This window comes from Carica papaya, chromosome 6 (genome assembly GCF_054855325.1).
Source record: "Carica papaya isolate Zhongbai chromosome 6, ASM5485532v1, whole genome shotgun sequence".
Classification (NCBI taxonomy): Eukaryota; Viridiplantae; Streptophyta; class Magnoliopsida; order Brassicales; family Caricaceae; genus Carica; species Carica papaya.
The window spans coordinates 5,921,659-5,941,585 of NC_142314.1; the positions used below are offsets into that span (position 1 = coordinate 5,921,659).

Consider the following 19,927-nt stretch of genomic DNA (forward strand, 5'->3'; position numbering starts at 1 on the left):
ATTCTTAAACTCTAAACATCATGTGATTTAAGATTTGACATCTAATTATAATATTATGAGAGTCTTAAGATTTAGAGAAAAAAAAAGTATAAATTAATTAGAATAATTTCTAACCTTTCATTTGTTTTGATGGTCAAAATTTTGAAAGTAAAAGTATTTTTTTGGTCACTACATTTTTCTTAAGTTGTTGTATAATTATTCTTGCTTTTTATCTCCATTTTCATTTGTTTTACACATTGAGGATCCTATGATTTTCATATGATAAAGGTCAATTTTGGTTCAGATTTCAGTTTTATAAAATGAGAATGAGAATATAAGAAAAATAAGATTAAAATTTTAATTTTAAATATAGCACATTGTATCACATATTGATACTATTATAAATTGAAGTACGATATTACAATAAATATAATTGTCGGGCTCTATAATAGAGCTCAAGGAACATTCTCTCTCTCTCTCTCTCTGTATATATATATATATATATATATATATATTATTACTCAAATGTACTAACTACATGTACCTTTAAGTCTTTTAAGTCACAAATATAAACTATGCTTTCCCTCATAAAATAATAATAAAATTATTATTGGTGTTGCATGGTGTTACATATTTAATTTAAGTTAAATATTCTGGGGGTTCCTCCATTAACTCTGAAAAAAAAAATTACCATATTAATGAAGTTTATTTAATTACATATTAAATTTATAAATTATGACTACTTTATATAGGTTAAACAATTAAGGTCTATAAATTTAATAAAAATAAAATAAATTTCAAGTAAATCTAAGTAACAAAAGTAAATATATTTTTATCAACTATTATTTAGTAAAATGAGTTATATATAGTATGTAGTTCCTGTTGGACTGTGATATATGCATCTTGTACTTGTAATGAAAAATAAATATAAACTTTAAAACAAAATTTACAAGACATGTATTCATTTATTCTCATCATAACATAAAATTATAATGGATGCTTGTTTGGTTATTAGCCCATTTAAAAATATAGGTCACAAAATTAGTATTAACCTTGTTTTTACAAGATAAATAATTTTTTTTAAAATATGTTTTATTGACTCGATTTTCTAATTTTTACAGCTATTTTTTTGGTTCTAACCCCACTTGCTTTTTATAACTAACATTCTACCAACTACATTGTTGGGCTAGCCGTAATACCATTAATTAATTAATTTTCATATAATTAAAATTAATGTATAAATATAATTTTTTTAGTTTTTGAATTTTTATTTAATGCAAAAATAAAGAAAATTAATTGGAGGATGAAATTAAAAATAATTTTAGAAAAAATAGATGAAAATTTGAGTTCTGCAGGTGTTTTTGAAAGAAAAATCAGAAACTGAAAGTTAAAACACAATTTAAGAAAATTGTGTCACGTAAGACGCCCAATCAGCAGTCTCGAAAAATTCGGACCGTCTGATCGCGGGCATGCGAATCGCTAACGTGGCCTCCCGCATGGTATTGCGTCTGTGTGCCTTGTCATGCAGCGCGCTCCGATTCGTCGGGTCTGTTGACTAGGTATCTTACGTGGCACAATTTACTTAAATTATATTTTGATCCCCGATTTCTGATTTTTCTTTTAAAAATACCCCCATAACTAAAATTTTCACCTATTTTTCTCAAAATTATTTTTAATTTCATTCTCCATTTAATTTTTCTCATTTTCACATTAAATAAAAATTTAAAAACTAAAAAAATTATATTTATACATTAATTTTAATTACATTAAAATTAATTAATTAAGGGTATTACAACTTTCTCACTCTTAAAAGAAATTTGATCCCTTAAATTTGTCTCTCTCTCACTCAATCAAACAGTCGGGGATATTGAGCTTTGAAGTTTGATTCTAGCTCCTTTGTAGCCTCTCTCGATGTGTGATTTTGCCATAGGACCTTAACAAAATGAATATTTCAGTTGCAGAGTACTTTATTCTTTCGTTCCACAATACCGACTGGTACTTCCTCGTATGACAGATCTTCTTGAAGCAAAAGGGGCTTGTGGGCCAGGATGTAAGAGGAGTCTGGGTTGTACTTGCGTAGCATGGATACATGAAACACATTATGGACCCTGTATAGTTCTAGATGCAGTGTCAGTCTGTAGGCGGTGGTGCCAATTCTGTTTAAGATTTTAAATGGTCCAATGAATCAGAGATTTAATTTCCCCATCTTGCCAAACCTACTGATTCATTTGAAAGGAGTGACCTTAAGAAACACCCGATCACATTTCTCAAATTTTAAATTCCTCATTCAGGTGTTCGCATAACTCTTTTACCTGCTCTGAGCCGTCTGAATGTTCTTACTAATCATAATTATTTTGGCTGTAGTCTCATCTACAAGATCTGAGCCGAATAATTTTTTATCACCCACTTCTTTCCAACAGATCGACGATCTGCATGGACGACCATACAACACCTCGTACGGAGCCATACCAATACTTGCTTAGTAGCTGTTATTGTAGGTGAGCTCTATTAGAGGTAAATGATCATCCCAATGGCCCCCGAAGTTAAGAACACAAACTCGGAGCATATCCTCCAATATGCGGATCGTCCTTTCTGATTGTCCATCGGTCTGAGGATGGAATGCAGTACTAAGGGACAGTTTTCTTCCCATGACTTGCTGAAAACTAGATCGAAACCGAGAAGTAAACTTGGGGTCCCTGTCAGATACTACTATCACTGGTACTCCATATAACCTGACAATCTCTCGGATATACATTCTTGCTACCTTATCCAAGGGGTCGGTCATCCTGATGGCTAGAAAGTGGGAAAACTTGGTGAGCCGGTCAACAATTACCTAGATGACATCATATCCTGAGCGTGCCCTAGACAATCCTGTCATGAAATCCATTGTGATATGTTCCCACTTCCATTTCAGAATTGGTAATGGCTGAAGTAGCCTGCCTAGGTGTTGATGCTCTGTCTTGACCTACTAACATACCAAATACTTAGAAACAAAGACGCCTACATCTCTTTTAATCATGTTCCACCAAAATCGGGGCCGCATACTTTGATACATTTTAGTGTTTCTGTGATGCATGAAAAACTTTGAATTATGAGTATTTGTCATGATGTCCCTTTTCAACTCACTGTCACCTAAAACACACACTATATCATGAAATCTAAGCAACCCGTCGGCATAGACTCGAAACTCTAAATTAACTCTCTGTTCTGCATATTTTTTGAGGGCTGCTAGGGTGGAATCGGCAGACTGAGCTTCCTTTATTCTCTAAATTAACTCAGGTTGAACAATCAGGTGGGCCAAACATGTGGTTCTTTTTAGGTCCTGAAGTCGTAATTGTTGTGTGGCCCTTATTATCCTGTATTCTGAAACCATCAAATGAGTTAATATGCCTGTATTTTTTTTACTGAGTGTGTCGGCTATTATATTGCTTTTTCCCGGGTGATATAAGATGTTGCAATCATAGTCATTGAGGAGTTCTATCCATCTTTTTTTACGCATGTTGAGATTCTTTTGAGTGAATATGTGTTTCAAGCTCTTATAATCGGTATAGATCTGGAAGGTCTCACTATAAAAGTAATGGCGCCAAGTCTTCAAGGTGTGAATAATTGCGGTAAGTTCTAGGTCATGGGTGGGGTAGTTTTTCTCATGATTCTTGAACTGTCTGGACTCATAGACTATTACTTTCCCATGTTGCATTAGAACACAACCCAACTCTAGGTAAGAGACATCACTATAAACTGTATATCTACCCGACCCACTCGACAAGACCAACACAGGTGCAGTAGTTAACCGTTTCTTTAGTTCTAAAAAACTCATTTCAAAGTTTTCGTTCCACTCAAACTTCACGTTCTTCTTTGTGAGTTGAGTAAGAAGAGCAGTTAGGCTAGAAAATCCTTCCACAAACCTGCAGTAATAACCTACCATTCCAAGAAAGTTACGGATCTCCTTGACTAAGGTTAGTTTTTTTCTAGCCGAGCGCTGCCTAAACCTTTTTAGGGTTCACTGACACTCTATCCTTTGATATGATGTGCCATAAGAAGGTAGTCTACTTAATGCAAAACCCACACTTACTCAGCTTTACATACAACTTCATTTCTTTAAGAACCTGTAAATCCTGAGTCAGATGGTGAGCGTGTTCCTCTCTACTTTTTGAATAGATCAGGATATCATCGATGAATACAATGACTAGAAATTGTCTAAAAATCTTGTTCATCAAATCCATGAAGATAGCTAGTGCGTTGGTTAGTCCAAATAGCATGATCAGGAACTCATAGTGCCCGTACCTGGTTTGAAAGACTGTTTTAGGAATGTCTTCAGCCCTGATCTTTACCTGATGGTAACCTAAATGCAAGTCTATCTTGGAGAAGACTTGAGCACCATGTAACTGATCAAAAAGGTCATCGATCCTAGGGAGGGGGTACTTATTCTTGATCGTGACCCTGTTTATACCTCTGTAGTCGATAGATAACCTCAACGTCATATCCCATTCTCTTATAAATATGACTCCAGCATCCTAATGGGACACACTGTGTCAGATGAACCCACTATCCTGCAATTTATTGGTATGTTTCCTTAACTCCTCAATCTCAACCTGACTCATGCGGTAAAGGGCAATCGAAATAGGCTGGGTGTTTAGTTGAAAGTCTATGATGAATTCAACTTCTCTTTCCACTGACAGTTTGGACAATTCATCAGGAAATATATCGAGAAAGTCTCGAACTACTGGAATCTCTTGAATACAAATTTTTTTCTTATGTTTGCCTAATTAGAGAAAACAGACGGGTTAAAGTACTTGGTAATAGAAAAATTACCTTAAGGGAACAAATGTTAACAAATTTTATTAATTTGTGAATGACTTTCCATTAGGAGGTTTGAATACAAGTTTCTTATGAAAATAATCTACAATGGCGTGATACGCTATTAGCTGATTCATTCCTAAGATTACATCAAAGTCTCCCGTGTCAATTTCTATTAGCTCCACACTCAATTTTCTACCTGCTATATCTATGACACAGGCTCTGTATATAACCTCCCCTCAGTAGTGTCATACTCCTAGGAGTAGACACAAACAACACAGAATTAAGTCTTTCAGGTAATATATTTAAGTTTGATGCAAAAATATGAGAAATAAATGAATGTAAGGCAGGGACGAGAGGGAGATCTCGCCACGACCGCGCGGGGGGCCATGGACCCGTTAGGTAGGGCCCTGTATTAGAACCGGAGCACATCGCGTGACAAGGCACGCAGACGTGGTGCCACGCGGGAGGTCAAGCTGGTGATCTGCGTGCCCGCGATTGAACGGTATGAATTTATTCCCGCGCGTACGGACGGTCCAGATCCGCTCCTCCTTTAAAACACAATCGGATGGTCCAGATCAAATCGCGATGAACAATTTAGATTAACTTCCTATTTAAACAAGATCGGACGGTTCAGATCAAACGTGATAGACGACCTAGATTAAAAGGAGACGAATATAAATAACCTTCTTCACACCAAACTCTAACCCTATCCGTCATACCCCTCTACCGGAGAAGAAGAGCCAGTCACTAGGAAGAGATCTGACCGTCGTCTGTCGCGATGCTGGAGCAACTTCTGACCGCCAAAAGAGGTAAAAAAAAAATTTATTTGCTCAAAATTCAATTTTAAACACCTCCATGGCCAAATCGGATAAAAAAGATAGGCGGGTGAGCCGAAATCCGCAAGCAAAGTCCAGTGGTGCCGCTGCGGGAAAAGATAAAAACTTCCTCCGATGAGGCCTTTTTCGATTTCCGTATCATGTAATTTTTCTATTATTGTGATTATCATTCCTTTCTCTATAGGTTGACCAAAGCAAAATATTTAACCGCGAAGGTGGGCCAGCAGAGCCGACGCACTAAAAAGCTCCACCGTCGGTAAGCTTCGATTTTTTGAATTTTTTTGGTCAATTGAGAGGCAAATCGCCACTGTGGGCGGCGATGCCGTCGCTGGAGCAAGGCGGAGCCACTGTGCTGAAATTTCAGAATTGACTGAAAAGAATTTTTAACACTGATTTTAGATTTTTTGGGGTACTTCTAAGTATTTAAAGCGTGTTTTAATCCCGAAAAAAAAATTCAGAGAACCTGAAGACAGCTAGTAGGCGCAGTCAAAAGACTTAGCGTTCGGATACTAATTTGGGTAAAAATCCCTCACCTTACTCCCTGTTATAGAATTGAAGTTTAATTAATAATAATACAGTATTTTATGTAGTTTAGAAAATATCCATAATTAATTACAGGTCACTAATGGAGCCGGAATATGTTATTTATTTTTGTTTGCCGTATTTAGCTAATTGGTTGATTTTACAGTTTTCGAATGCATAATAATACACTTGAATTTGTATGATGATGCGATTGCGTTTTCTTGACTTATGTATCGCTTGTTTTATGTGATTACTGTTAGATTGATAAACTAAAAATTAAAGATAAACGAAAAATTATTTGATTGAGTAGATTGATGAACGACAATCTTACTGGATATCTTGGAAGATAGTGGACGGACCAGGTACATAGAAAATCCTACCGTGGACGTTATCTCATATTGGACGGGGTATCGAGAATTGATAATTTGACGCTCATACCGGACGGGGTATGGGGACGACTCGTTATTTGAAAATGTTGAATAAAAGGTTCACATGTAGTGAAGATATCCCTATGGACCTCCATAAATATCAGTAGGCTGATAAAAGAGAAAAGTTGTTGTTGCCAACATATTGCATATGAGATTATGTTAATTTTTATGTTATTGACTCTATACGTTGGGTTTAGAAATCTCACTATGGTAAGCATGCGGTAAATAGTTTTTATTCATGATAAACCAATTTACTTGAATTAAGAGCTCTATTAATTATTTTTTAATATTTACCAACCTTATTTTCCGTGTCGGTAAGTAGCGTGATATTCTTACTGGAGTAATATAGCTAATTCTTTTATTAACAATTTCAGATTAAAAGAATCAAGATTTATAGCCCGATCCACAAGAGGGTTGCGAGTATAATATTTAGTCGTTTATTTTTCATTTTATTTTTTAAATTTTTCATTATTTCTTTTAAAATGATTATTCCTGTAACTTTATTGGGTAATCTGAATTATTGTGTAAGAAATGTAAACCTTAACTATTTATTTCGCATCCGTATTCAATTCATATTTATCTCATTTCTAATACACGGACCGTTACACTAACCAAGTAGTTTTTTAATATTTTTTTTTATTTTAAAGTTTGAATACATAATTTTTTTTAATTATAAAATTTAATAAAAAAAGAAATCAAATATATTCAATCTTTATAGTTTGAATACATGAACTTATTTTCTTTTAGAAAAAGAAAATTCAACCCGAAAAACAAAAAAAATCAGTTAGAGTCATCTTTAAAAAAATATTGAAAAAATGTGACTTAAAAAATAATATTAATGATTTTCTACTACTATTTTTTTTTTAAAAATAATTTAAGTAAGAAAGTATAAAAAAAAATTAAATTATAGTAAATTACCACTGGCTGAAGATACCGTATACTTTGTTCGTGTAGCCAGCAAGCAGTAAATAAACCAAACATGACGGATTTTGTCTGCATTGACGTTCCGGCTGAAATTGAAAATTGAAAATTGAAAAAACTGAGGCAAAGCCGCAAAAGCCAGTCCAAGCCGAGCTGCGACCTTTTTTTTATCGGTTTAGCCAAGCCGACAATGAAATGTCTGAATCTAGCAAGCCGATCTAGTGAGAAAGGAAGATCCGACGGCTGAGATTAAATCAAAATCCCAATGCAGGAGAACATGAACATGGTAGTAAAAGCTGTCAGCCAGGTCACCCTATCTTTTCTCGTGGTCGAAATGATTCCTCTATCTCGCACAACACACGAACACTACTCAAACCAATTTATTAATTTCATGTGCATTTCGTCTAATGCATACCAAATTTGTCCTAAATTCCATGCGCTTGAAATGCACATGAAATTCACTCGACATTTCATTTGAATTTCAAAAAAATCCCCACCTATATATATACCCTTCTCTCTGCCCTCTCTCAGCTCTCCATTTTTATCCGAGTTTCTCGCCCTTTGAGGACAACCGGAAGCGCCAGGCCATCTTCCTTGTTGATTTGGCTTGGTTTCTGCTTCTCCGATCGTTTCCTTCTTCATCTTCGATCCTCTCTACTCCTTTCAATCAAGGTAAGCATCGATCTCTTGTTTCTCGATTTGGATCTTATTCTTTTCATAGATTTGATCTGCAGATAGTTTATGGATTTTACTGTGTTTAGTGATTTCTGTTCAAGTAGATCGGTTTAAGTGTGATTAGATTTTCTAGGGATGATTGTTGGAGTTTTGAAATCGAGTCGAGCACAAGGATTTTCACTCATCAAAAGAGGTTTAAATTCAAATTTTAGTGGCCTATAAGTTTGTTTCTTGCCGATCTAGTGATATCTCTGTTTATTTTCATCTACTTGACGACTTGAAGTACTAGACTTAAGATCTGTAAGTACGGCCTGTAATGATTACTGGATCTGATCAAGGAAGTCTTATTGGATTTAGCTTTATTTTTGTTTCCGATTATCTCCTTCTCTTCAAAAAGTGATTAAACTTTATATTTTCGGTTTAATATCTGAATTATTTGGCTGATCTGGTTTCTCATATTTGGATCCGTGGTTACGTGGTTGTTTTCTTGATCTGATTCTCCAACCTTTTTAATTTCCTTAGATCTGTATAAATGGTTTCTCCTTTTCTGTACCTTGATGAGACTATTATTGAGTTTTTGGTATTTATTTAATTGCGAAATTTTACGGCTTTCCAAATGGAATGGATTGAAGAACTGAATTTTGAGCTTTTCTACCTGCTTTCTTTGCGTATCTGATCATATGAAATTTTGATAAGGGCTTTAGGTAAAAAGTTAGTCAAGCATGCTTCTTTCATTCAGCATATAGAGTCTTTAATGTTGCTCGCAACCAAATGAAGGATTAGTATAGTTTCTCTTGTCAATATTCTTTATGCAGCTTGTAGTGAATTTTGGATCACTTGAACTTCACTCGTAGCCATTTTTCAAACAAGTATAAGTTGAAATTCAATCAAAAGACTAAATGCAGTGCACTCCAGTACTTTTAATGGATTGCAATGCAATCTTTACATGGATGGATAATGGAAATATAGTGTTGCTAAACTCCTAAGTTGGACAGGAACTGGTCGGAAGTATTGAACTTGGTTAATTGAGAGATTTGTAATCTGACTAGAAATTTGGTTTTTGCTAATGCAGTTTATAAAAGATGGCTGATGCTGAGGATATCCAGCCTCTTGTCTGTGACAATGGAACTGGAATGGTGAAGGTTAGTTAACTCTCAATTGAATTCTTCTGTTGTTTCTGTTTATTTATGTACTTAGGTATGAAAAATGTGTAATTTAATTGAATTTTAATCTTATATTATCTTGTACAGGCTGGATTTGCTGGAGATGATGCTCCCAGGGCAGTTTTCCCTAGTATTGTGGGCCGTCCTAGACACACAGGTGTCATGGTTGGAATGGGTCAGAAAGATGCTTATGTGGGTGATGAAGCACAATCTAAGAGGGGTATCCTTACCTTGAAATATCCCATTGAGCATGGTATTGTTAGCAACTGGGATGACATGGAGAAGATCTGGCATCACACATTCTACAATGAGCTCCGTGTTGCACCTGAAGAACACCCAGTGCTTCTCACCGAGGCTCCACTTAACCCTAAGGCCAACAGAGAGAAGATGACTCAGATCATGTTTGAGACTTTCAATGTGCCTGCAATGTATGTTGCAATCCAGGCCGTTCTCTCCCTTTATGCCAGTGGTCGTACAACTGGTTCGTTAAAGATGCAATCCAAACCTTAAAGTTCGCATCATCAAGTGCTAGTTTTTTGTTGAATTAGCAATTAATTGGCCTCACTTATGCAGGTATTGTGCTGGACTCTGGTGATGGTGTCTCTCACACTGTTCCAATCTACGAGGGTTATGCTCTTCCACATGCCATCCTCCGTCTTGACCTTGCTGGTCGTGATCTTACGGATGCTTTGATGAAGATTCTTACCGAAAGAGGTTACATGTTCACCACCACTGCCGAACGGGAAATTGTCCGTGACATGAAAGAGAAGCTTGCTTATGTTGCACTTGATTTTGAGCAGGAGCTTGAAACTGCCAAGAGCAGCTCGTCAGTTGAGAAGAACTACGAGTTGCCTGATGGACAAGTCATAACCATTGGAGCTGAAAGATTCCGTTGCCCAGAAGTTCTCTTCCAGCCATCACTCATTGGAATGGAAGCTGCTGGAATCCATGAGACTACCTACAACTCTATCATGAAGTGTGATGTTGATATCAGAAAGGATCTCTATGGTAACATTGTGCTCAGTGGTGGTTCCACTATGTTCCCTGGTATTGCAGACCGAATGAGCAAGGAGATCACTGCTCTTGCTCCAAGCAGCATGAAAATCAAGGTTGTTGCCCCCCCAGAGAGGAAATACAGTGTCTGGATTGGAGGATCTATCCTTGCATCCCTCAGCACCTTCCAGCAGGTGAAATGTTTTTGCTTATTTCTGTTCTTTTACACACGAATTTGTTATATTTTTTCTGTTATTTCTTTTTGATATTTTGTTCTGTTTGAACGTAATATTTTTGTCGCAATACTGACCTGATTATATTGCTTTATGTTGTCTCAGATGTGGATTTCCAAGGGTGAGTATGATGAGTCTGGTCCATCCATTGTCCACAGGAAGTGCTTCTAAATCCTACAAGTGCTTTGATGGTGAGTTGCTTTTTTTTCCATTTAGTTGGCTTTTGTGTCCTGTGTCATGTGAACTCAGTTTGGTTGAGGTGGAAAATGTTGAGGTGGGGTTCATTGAAGGGGGATGTTCTGATCTTCATGTACTATATAGCTTCTCCTCTGCTATGGTTATTGTTGTAATTGCAGTTAAGAGGCTTACTCTAATGACCTTCCGGATGTGGTGGGCAGACATTTGGGTGCTCAAGTCGTCCTTGCCTCTCATCATCTGTTGTTCAACCATGTCTTTTTAGTAGGATGTTTGTAGCTGGAGAGTGATTGTGATGATGATGCTTTTTTCCTTATTAATTTTTTTTTCTTCCATATCTGAAGGTTTTTTTCCTCCCTGGGAACATTTAATGTTAATAGTTATTGTATGAGAAATTTTAAATTAGTGTCAGCTTGCGGTTATAAACTCTTATGGAAATTATTATATTGTAATAGTTGGTTGGAAACTTCTGATAAGGAATCTTTGCTCGGTCATCAACTCATTTGGCCTCTTATGCAGAATGTCTGTTAATTTGATTTACCATTTTTATGTGGGTTCTACGTGTTCCTAAAAGGCATGCCCAACTTGCATGTTGCAAAATATTTTGGCTCTGGCTACTAAATCTTGTCTTAGTCTAAACAGACAAATTGATCTTAGTTCTGAAGTTAAAATAATCCGGTAGCTGTTTGGTGGGCCAATTTGTTGGCTGACGGTTTATTTTTCTTAGTGTTCATCCCTGGTTATTGATCGTTTTAAGAACATCAAGTTATCTGATTTGTGGTAATAATCTTCCATTTTTGTGATATAATATGCTAAATCACAACCAGAAGTAGTAGACAAATAGCCCTCGTGAAGATTTAATTAATCATGCGGTGGCAGGTGGATGACCTGCCAAATCTCCAACCTGCAGCTATTCTTCTTTAACTGTTTGCTTGAAAAGAAAAAAAAGGTTGACAGTGTAGTGCGACGAAGTTTCTAGGAGGGTCAGGTATATACAATGCTCGCACATGTTAGTTGGTCTGGATCCTGGGGTTCTAATGTCCAGGGCATAATTAGTTGTATGCCCCCGAAAGTGAACCAACTAATACAAGATCAATCATTAAGTTGTGAATTCCAACTTACTGCTAATTCAATATAAATACTTGAATTAAGTGATTATACGTGTCTTACATAAAGTTGAGGATGGTGAGAGGGATGATGGGAAAGGAAGGCAGAGGGAAAAGTGGGTGACAGTGTGGAATGGTAGTAAAAGATATGTCCAAGTTGGTAGGACCTACCTGGGAAAGGAAAGCAATCAAGGAGATTCAAGGGAGATGCGTAACTTAGAATGCCTACCAAAATAATCGCAGTCTTTGACATCACCCAAAAGCTTATATCAGAAGAAACAAAAGATTGAAAAAATAAAAAAGTCGTTTCTATCTTAGTGGTTAAGCATAAATGAATTTTAAACAGACGACGTGCAATTCATAAACTTGAGATGGTCATCCAAGCAACCCAAGTGCGACCGAAATATTATTTAAAGCAGGAAAAAATAGATATATGAAATACAACTTGAATTTGTGATTTCATTATTTGGTGGGTAGGGAGCTCTTAAAATCCAGCTTAAGCTAAATGGATTAACTTGGTAGTTGAAATTAGTGAATGCAGCTAGCTGTTTACTTGAGGTGTACTGTATATTACCACGTGAATATATTCTATTTAATTTTTATTTGCGTTTCTTTCCCTTAATATATTTTATTTAGTATTTCTTTGCATTTCTTGTTAAATTTAATTGAAGGTCTGAAAAAATCATCGCAAACCATTAAAAATTTTAAATGGTGGACAGATTTGTTTTAACAAAGTGATTGAAATTTATCAGCTATTTAAATTTTAACTGCTAAATCAAAATTCATTTATGATGGAGGTTCATCAGACATACTCTCTCTGGTAGGATGTTTGGTGTAGTAATCACAATGCCTGATTCTTGTGCACATGCCCACCACACCACAATCTACAGTTTAATTCTAAAGCATTTTCTTAAGAACCAAAATATGTAGAATAAGAAAAAGAAAACAATTAACTTTACAGCACAAAGAACAAGAGATTCTGAAAAAGTTAATTAATCATTCATATCACTTTGTTCAAAGATAAAGAACATCAACTTTCATACTCAATCCCACCCAATCCTCTATACCTTCTTCAAATTTCTTAACAAAGAAGATAACAGATCAAACCCAGGAAAAAAATAAGGTTCAGAAAACCAGGGAGTTCTTTTATAGACAAACTAGAGTTCAGACAGACATCCTCAACGCTCAATCTCAACAGGGTATTTAAATATGTGAATTTAAAGTCAAATGCCGGATGAGGAGTGGTAGTAAAACTAAGATGCATTCAGATAAAAATAATTCAAGCTTACACAGATCGGTCCAACTTGATTGTAGTTAAATATAATGGAATGGATCTCCATTCACTGACTAGACTGTAATATGCTCCGTTTTCTTAGCCTGCCCGTATCAACTACACTGGAAAAGTATGCTGAAGAGACACCTCTAAAGACCACTGTTTGAATTATATCCAAGTTCAAACATCTGATCAAACTTTTTGTAGATATTGCTCAAGCCTTCTGTTTAGACTTCTTCATAAGCTCTATGAATTCCATAAAAGCTGCAAAAGAAAATCAAGGAAAATAACTGTGCATTAACGTTTCAGGAAGGGTAAAATCAAGAGATACATATGAATCACACTCTGACATCAAGTTAACTGGAAAGAAGGAATGAGATGGTGCCCCCACATCTACTAACTCCCAATCTTTTCAAGTCCTCAATCATGAATTTCCTTGAGATTTATAATAACTATTATTTCTTCCTATTAAAGAAAAGGTAAATTAGGTTAGATGATATAAAAGTAAATTATACCATTTGTAATTAATTATCCATTTTCTTTTTTATCATAGAAAAAAAACCTTTATATATAGGGGCTATAATATTTACTAGAATACAAATAAAACCATTCTTAGCACTCCCACTACATAACCAATAAATGTTCTAATGCAATTGGTGCTTTTAGCATCAAAAAAGATAATTTACGTAGAAAAGTACTCAATTATACATATACAAGAAGAAAAATTTCCATTACCGCCATCAGAGTCATGAGGTCCTGGGGATGCTTCCGGGTGGTATTGAAGAGACATGATTCTGAGTGCAGGGTAAGCAAGGCCAGCACAGCTTCCATCATTAAGATTGATGTGAGTTACTTCAACACCCTCAGGAAGTGACCCAGGGTCAACAGCAAAGTTGTGATTCTACCAAATCATAAATTTAAAGGGCAACAAGTGGTCATGTTGAGGAGAAGAAATGAAAGTTATAGGTATCTTAAGAAAAAGTTGTACTCTGCTGCTTCAGAAATGCACAAAAGCAATCAAAACTCCACTAGATAGATGCCAGCCTCAAGATAAATGCATGTAAGATGCAAAGTTTTGAATTAAATTATAAAACAATGAACATTAAGATACTGGTTTCAATAAAACAGAGGAGAGGTGGTTCCATGTTTGATAGAAGAAATTAATGACTTTTCTAGCCTCAATATTACTGCACTATATGTAGCATTGAGAAAAAATATGGCTAAGTACTTTGAGATGAAAGAAAAACCAAGTGTAGAAGAGCTCCGAAGATAAGGCCATGGCAAAGAGGTGAACAGTCATTGTATGACTGTAGAAAACTCACTTAAAAGGATTATCATCATTCATCATGCATAGAAAGCATTAAACAATGATTAAATTCTAACACATCAGGGTTTCAATTGTTCACCTTTTCCTCCATTTCCTATTGAATTCCTAGTTCTAATGCTCATATTAGTCTTAGTAAACGTAATTACAATTTATGGTGTTTCGAGTTAATATACCCCACTTAGAAGTTCTTGATGGTGGAAATTCATCACCCACTTTATGGAAATTGAATCAATTGCAGCACGAGGATATTTTATTAGGTAGATGTCAAATACCAATTACATTATTGCAAGGGAGTTTAACTAAACAAGGGTTGAGAAAAATTAGATATTTAACTTTGAAGCATATTTCTATTATGCACATATGAAAGATACAACTCAATAAAAAACAGAGGTTTATTAAATCAAGAAACCTGTGCGCTGATCTCAACATTTCCATTTCTGATATTGCGAACTGGGTGATTTCCTCCATGGTGACCAAACTTCATTTTGAAGGTTTTACCCCCCAATGCCTGGCCAAGTAACTGATGACCCATACAAATTCCAAATACAGGAACCTTACCCACAATTTCCTTGACTGTTTCGACAGCATAAGGAACTGCAGAAGGATCTCCTGGGCCATTGCTGAAAAGAACTCCATCTGGGTTCATCTTCAGAACTTCAGATGCTGGCCATGTTGATGGGACAACAGTAATTTTACATCCATAAGAAGCTAGTCGCCTGAGTATATTATGCTTGATTCCAAAATCATATGCAACAACCTACATTTATTAAGACACAACAACAGACTAAGAACAGATCGAAAAAAAAATTAGTTTCTTGTAAGGTTTGAGAAACTGAATACTAACACGGTAAGACACTCCATCTCTTGCATGAGAATTAAAATCCCAGTCTGACCTTGTTTTATCAACCCATTCGTAAGGAGCATTGCAGGAAACATCACTTATTAAATCAACACCTGCAATGTTACACCAGATAAGCAAAGGACAGCAATGTCCACAAATCCCTTTCACTTATTGATCAAATTCTTACCGACAATATCCCATGAACGAGACATTTCTATAAGTTCTTCATCTGCTTTGGATTCTTCTGTGCTCAATACACCAATAAGACTTCCATCTTCTCTTAATCTGCGGGTGATTGCACGTGTGTCAACATCATCTGTACAAAACGAAACAGCATCAAGTGCAAAAGAGAGGTCAGTAGTTATGCATAACTTAGAATTGACAATGCCTAGATATTTTTAAGGTATAATATAACTTACAAATTCCCATGATGTTTCTCTCGGCTAAGTAATCGCCAAGTGTTTTTGTAGTCCTCCAATTTGAAGTACTAAAATATTGGAATCGAAGTGTTAGGCTCCTTTAGATGAAAATATAAGCAATTTTTGAGTGCAAAGTCAAGAAACATACAGTTTCTTTGAGTGGCATTAGAAAGAGAAGCTTACCTGATACTTAAACTTCTGATCACTAGACCAGCAAGAAAGCACTGTCTGGACTCTTCATCATCTGCAAAGAAGGCAATGAAGTTAGGATTCAAAAACAAAAGCTGAGGGGAAAAAGGGTAGAATGAGAATTTCACCTACCATAATTAACACCAGTGTTGCCAATATGGGGGGTTGTCATTAGGACAAACTGGCCAGCATAACTAGGATCAGTAAGAATTTCCTGATACCTGTACAAGTTGTATATTGCAATCATAAATTAGACTCTAGATGTATACCAGAATTCAGACATGACTTCTTAAATATTAAACCTGATTATTTTACTTTTCTTTTTGGATCAGAGAAGTACTATATGATATCAAAGGAGAGACCTCTATAGTGGCCATGTGCCTCATCTGAAAGAGACATAAAATGTGAAACATATCCCAAACAAGGAGAGAAGGTAAAAAAAGATCTTTGAAAATTCTAGCTTGTCCTCTAATCACAAGACTCAGAGCAAAAAGAGCTCCTCTTGAAGGCAACCTATCCTCACTATTCTTCCAAACACCATGTAGTTGCGAAGAGGACTTAAAACACCAAGGCATGTTCTCTAATCAGAAGACCGTAGCAAAAAGAGATCCCCTTGAAAGCAACCCATCCTCTCCATTCTGGCCAACACCATGTAGTGAAGAGGAGTTAAAACACCCAAGGCATGGGAGAAACCAGACAAGACCAAACCATTTGTATCGTTTGTTTAGAAATAAAGCTGCCAAGATAGACCTTTAAAAGAGCACTCAGCAAAAAGTGTGCATTTTGAATGTCTTTAAAATTTGTGTCCTTAGATTCATATTGATATTGATCCAGTCATGCAGAGAATTAGACATTAAGATGCTTACGAACTACAAGCTACACTTTTTTTTTAATAATAAGGAAGAATCATTTTAGAAAAAAGATAAAAAGAGAATACAAAAAATAAGGATAAGGAATCGTTCATAATAGCAAAAAGAATTAAGAAAAAAAAAAAACAAACTTCAATGTGAAATTTGCAATCCCTTTGCAAATTAGCTGAAAAGACCCCTGAAAGTGACCATGGGCCAAATATACTAATCTATTCCAAAGCAATGCTCGATTTCGTAAATAGTCTTTTTAGATATGGCATTCCTTTCAATCTACATCACCCAGAAAACAGGAAAAACAGCTGCTCTTCTTACAGGTTAAACATAATTTATCTGAAAATAAATAAATAGAGATCCTGCAATAGCATTTAACCTTGAACATTAAGGCTCCGTTTATCACTTGCTTGTTTATCTTTCTTTGTCAAGTAAAGAACATTTGAACCAAAATTAGCTTGATGACTGCTTGGACGATATGATCTGATCTTTCTAAATCGACAAGGACATTAGTTTGCCTTTTCCTTGTATCATACAGCCATTAACATTAACTCATAGGAGATCGGAAACAATGAACACTTTGCCACAGAAATTTTTGATTCTCAGCATCAACAAAAAAGTCCAAGCTATATTGCATACTTCTCAAGCATGTAATTATTTTGACAAGGCAGAAAGAGGATGTAACACATACAAGTCTAAGAGATCAAAGCATTTGAATATTAGAGTTTAAACAAGTTTCCATTTTGCAGTTCCTAAATAATTCCATATAATCCTCACTGACCCCCCTTCATTACCACATCCTAAAGTCTTCCCCTCTCTCTTTTTTAATTCCACACCTTTTCGCACTTCTGGATGAAAATAGATTTTGACTTTGAAGTTCAAGCTATCAGAAGGCTTCATTTGTTTCCATCCCCTAGACTAGACTTCACATCAGACTGCAACTTGCTGCAATATAGCAGCCTGCGATGCTGCGAAAGTAACAAGTGGCTTAATATAGAATATGAAGAGGTGATAATACAAATCGGGACTAGCAGATTTTAGAGGAAAAAGTCTATTCTATCTACAATCTAATCCAAGTTTCCAGAATAGCCAGAAATAGGTAAGGAAAATGTTGCCAGCCAGTAAAATAAAATAAGGAAAACAAGAAAAAAATTGCAAAATAGTAGAGAGAACCAAATATCTCACAAGTTGAAAAGTCTTTTCTTTCTAGTACTTGTATTGAAGAAAATTGTTCTAGGAGTGAGATAAATAAATGTATTTCAGGTAAAATATTTTAAAATAATCTTACCCTGTCAAAGATGTGTTGAAAACCAATTCGGCAACTTGAGTTCCTGGAGCACCAAATGACTTGGCCCTCCAAATTGAACCATCTTCCAGCACAAGCCTAGCATTGTATATATTCCAGGGTTTTTCCACCAAACCTAGAATCAGCAGTGTGATTGCAATGAATTATAAATATAGAGAGCAACCATAAAACTATAATGTGCCAAAGCCATAAGCAGAGAGGTAAAGAATTGCAAGGCAAGTGGAACGTAAACAGTAAATAATCCTATCAACTGGCGACATTTACCACAATAGATTAGAGGCATGACTAAATTAATGCTGGCAGAAAATTTCTCCACCATGTGGAGTCAAAAAGAAATGAAAAAAGAAAAGAGGTGTGTTTAACTACATGCTCGAGAACTTTGCTCAATTTCTCAATTATAAAAAAAAGATGGGAGTCAGGACTAGCCAATAGGGAGGTATCAAATTTTAATGGCATAAAGAAACTCAAGAATGTGATACAGATGGTAGAGACAGAAAGGCAGTATCCTCCCAATCATGGCATCAACATATTATTTACAGTAGTTATGTAAAACAAACATATTATTTACAGTAGCTTTAACTCTAGTTTCCTTGACCAAACAAAACTTACAAACTGGCAATGCTTGTATCATGTATGTGCATCTTTCAATGACTGTTATGCATTGAAGTTACATCAATCATTGTAAATTACCAATTTGAAACACTTCCAATATTAAATTTTTATTCATCAAAGAAAAGAGAGAGTGCACTTCAAAAAAAAAAAAAAAAAAAAAAAGGAAGAGTAAAACAAGTGATACGGTTATGAGAAAAAATTCCGGTAGCAAGTTGGACGAGGTAAACATTCTAGACTCCTCATAGCCCTAAACTAATAACTAACAAGTAAACGGAAGCTAAAATCAAACGGGACATAGAGTACTCACACCACCTTTCTGTGCTCACCAATCATTCTACTCATCTAAACCAGTTAAATATTGAAGCTTTGACCCTCTCAAATAGATAACTAAAGAATATCATGGTTGAATTTGGGCACCGGAAAAGATAGTTATGTTAAGCAGATAGATACAGCACTTTCGTCCAATTACTTTGCACGTTTCTATAGAGCTGTAAAGCTTTCTTTACGTTTATGATTTTCCTTCTCCTTCTCTAGTTGCCTAATTTCTACTATTGCAATAAGCACAGAAGCAAGAATTTACAATCCCATATTCTGGGTAAAATTGAACCAAACGGAAAGAAACAAAAGAAGTAAAAGTTCTTGGCTTAAAGTCTCCATTCTATATTCAATAAAGTATAAGACAGGCCCATGCTAATAAAAATGAAAAAAATTATTTTTCTTTGGGGGGAAGCAGAAAACGAATGAATTCACGTAAAGAGTTCTCAGAAGAAAACAAACTAGTGGTAAGGTTACCCGTGCGAGAACCGTCAAGCGAAGTAGCAGAGCATCTGATAGCCGAAATCCTAGGTGGGGCTTTAGGGCTTAGGTGCTTTGGGATGGAGAGCGTAGGGGATAAAAAATCCACAGCTTTGGTTGCCATGGTTAAATCTCCCATGAGTTGGGTTTCTTCTTCGGCTTCTCAAGCCGAAAAATGGAGGCGGCTGCCTGCTACTCTTAGGTCTGAATTCTATTGAACACGTGCTGCTACCACTTCATCCTTTTACATGTCTTGTAATATAAATAAAAGATTATATTTTTATTTTTTAAATATATAGTACCATAAAAATATAATTATTCATAAAAAATAAGAAAAAGAAAAATTTATGAGAATATGGAATGAATTAAAGAATGAAATAATAAAAAACAATATTATAATTTTATTGACTGTAACTAAAGAATTAAAAAAAAAAACTATAAATTGACAGTTGAT

At 35.5% G+C, this 19,927-nt stretch overlaps 2 protein-coding genes across 3 annotated transcripts; one reads left to right on the forward strand and one right to left on the reverse strand.

Moving 5' to 3' along the window:
* The first annotated feature begins 8,018 nt into the window (after positions 1-8,018).
* On the forward strand, positions 8,019-11,243 carry LOC110816158 (actin-7). Of its 2 annotated transcripts, XM_088222844.1 has the most exons (6): positions 8,019-8,158; positions 9,234-9,303; positions 9,412-9,805; positions 9,898-10,511; positions 10,656-10,741; positions 10,907-11,243. In XM_088222844.1, the coding sequence occupies exons 2-5, from the start codon at positions 9,244-9,246 to the stop codon at positions 10,719-10,721; spliced, it is 1,134 nt and encodes a 377-aa protein (XP_088078970.1). In that variant the 5' UTR covers positions 8,019-8,158; positions 9,234-9,243; the 3' UTR covers positions 10,722-10,741; positions 10,907-11,243. The 2 variants fall into 2 exon arrangements, with proteins under 2 accessions (XP_088078970.1, XP_088078969.1); XM_088222843.1 differs by having other exon boundaries at positions 10,656-11,243.
* A 1,585-nt stretch (positions 11,244-12,828) lies between these two features.
* On the reverse strand, positions 12,829-19,715 carry CARA (carbamoyl phosphate synthetase A). Its single transcript, XM_022044216.2, has 10 exons — positions 19,471-19,715; positions 18,049-18,181; positions 16,033-16,121; positions 15,895-15,955; positions 15,712-15,779; positions 15,480-15,608; positions 15,296-15,405; positions 14,861-15,208; positions 13,860-14,025; positions 12,829-13,388 (listed from the first exon to the last, which is right to left on the reverse strand). Exons 1-10 carry the CDS (start codon positions 19,610-19,612, stop codon positions 13,339-13,341), a joined length of 1,296 nt encoding a protein of 431 aa, XP_021899908.1. The 5' UTR covers positions 19,613-19,715; the 3' UTR covers positions 12,829-13,338.
* Between the last annotated feature and the right edge of the window lie 212 nt (positions 19,716-19,927).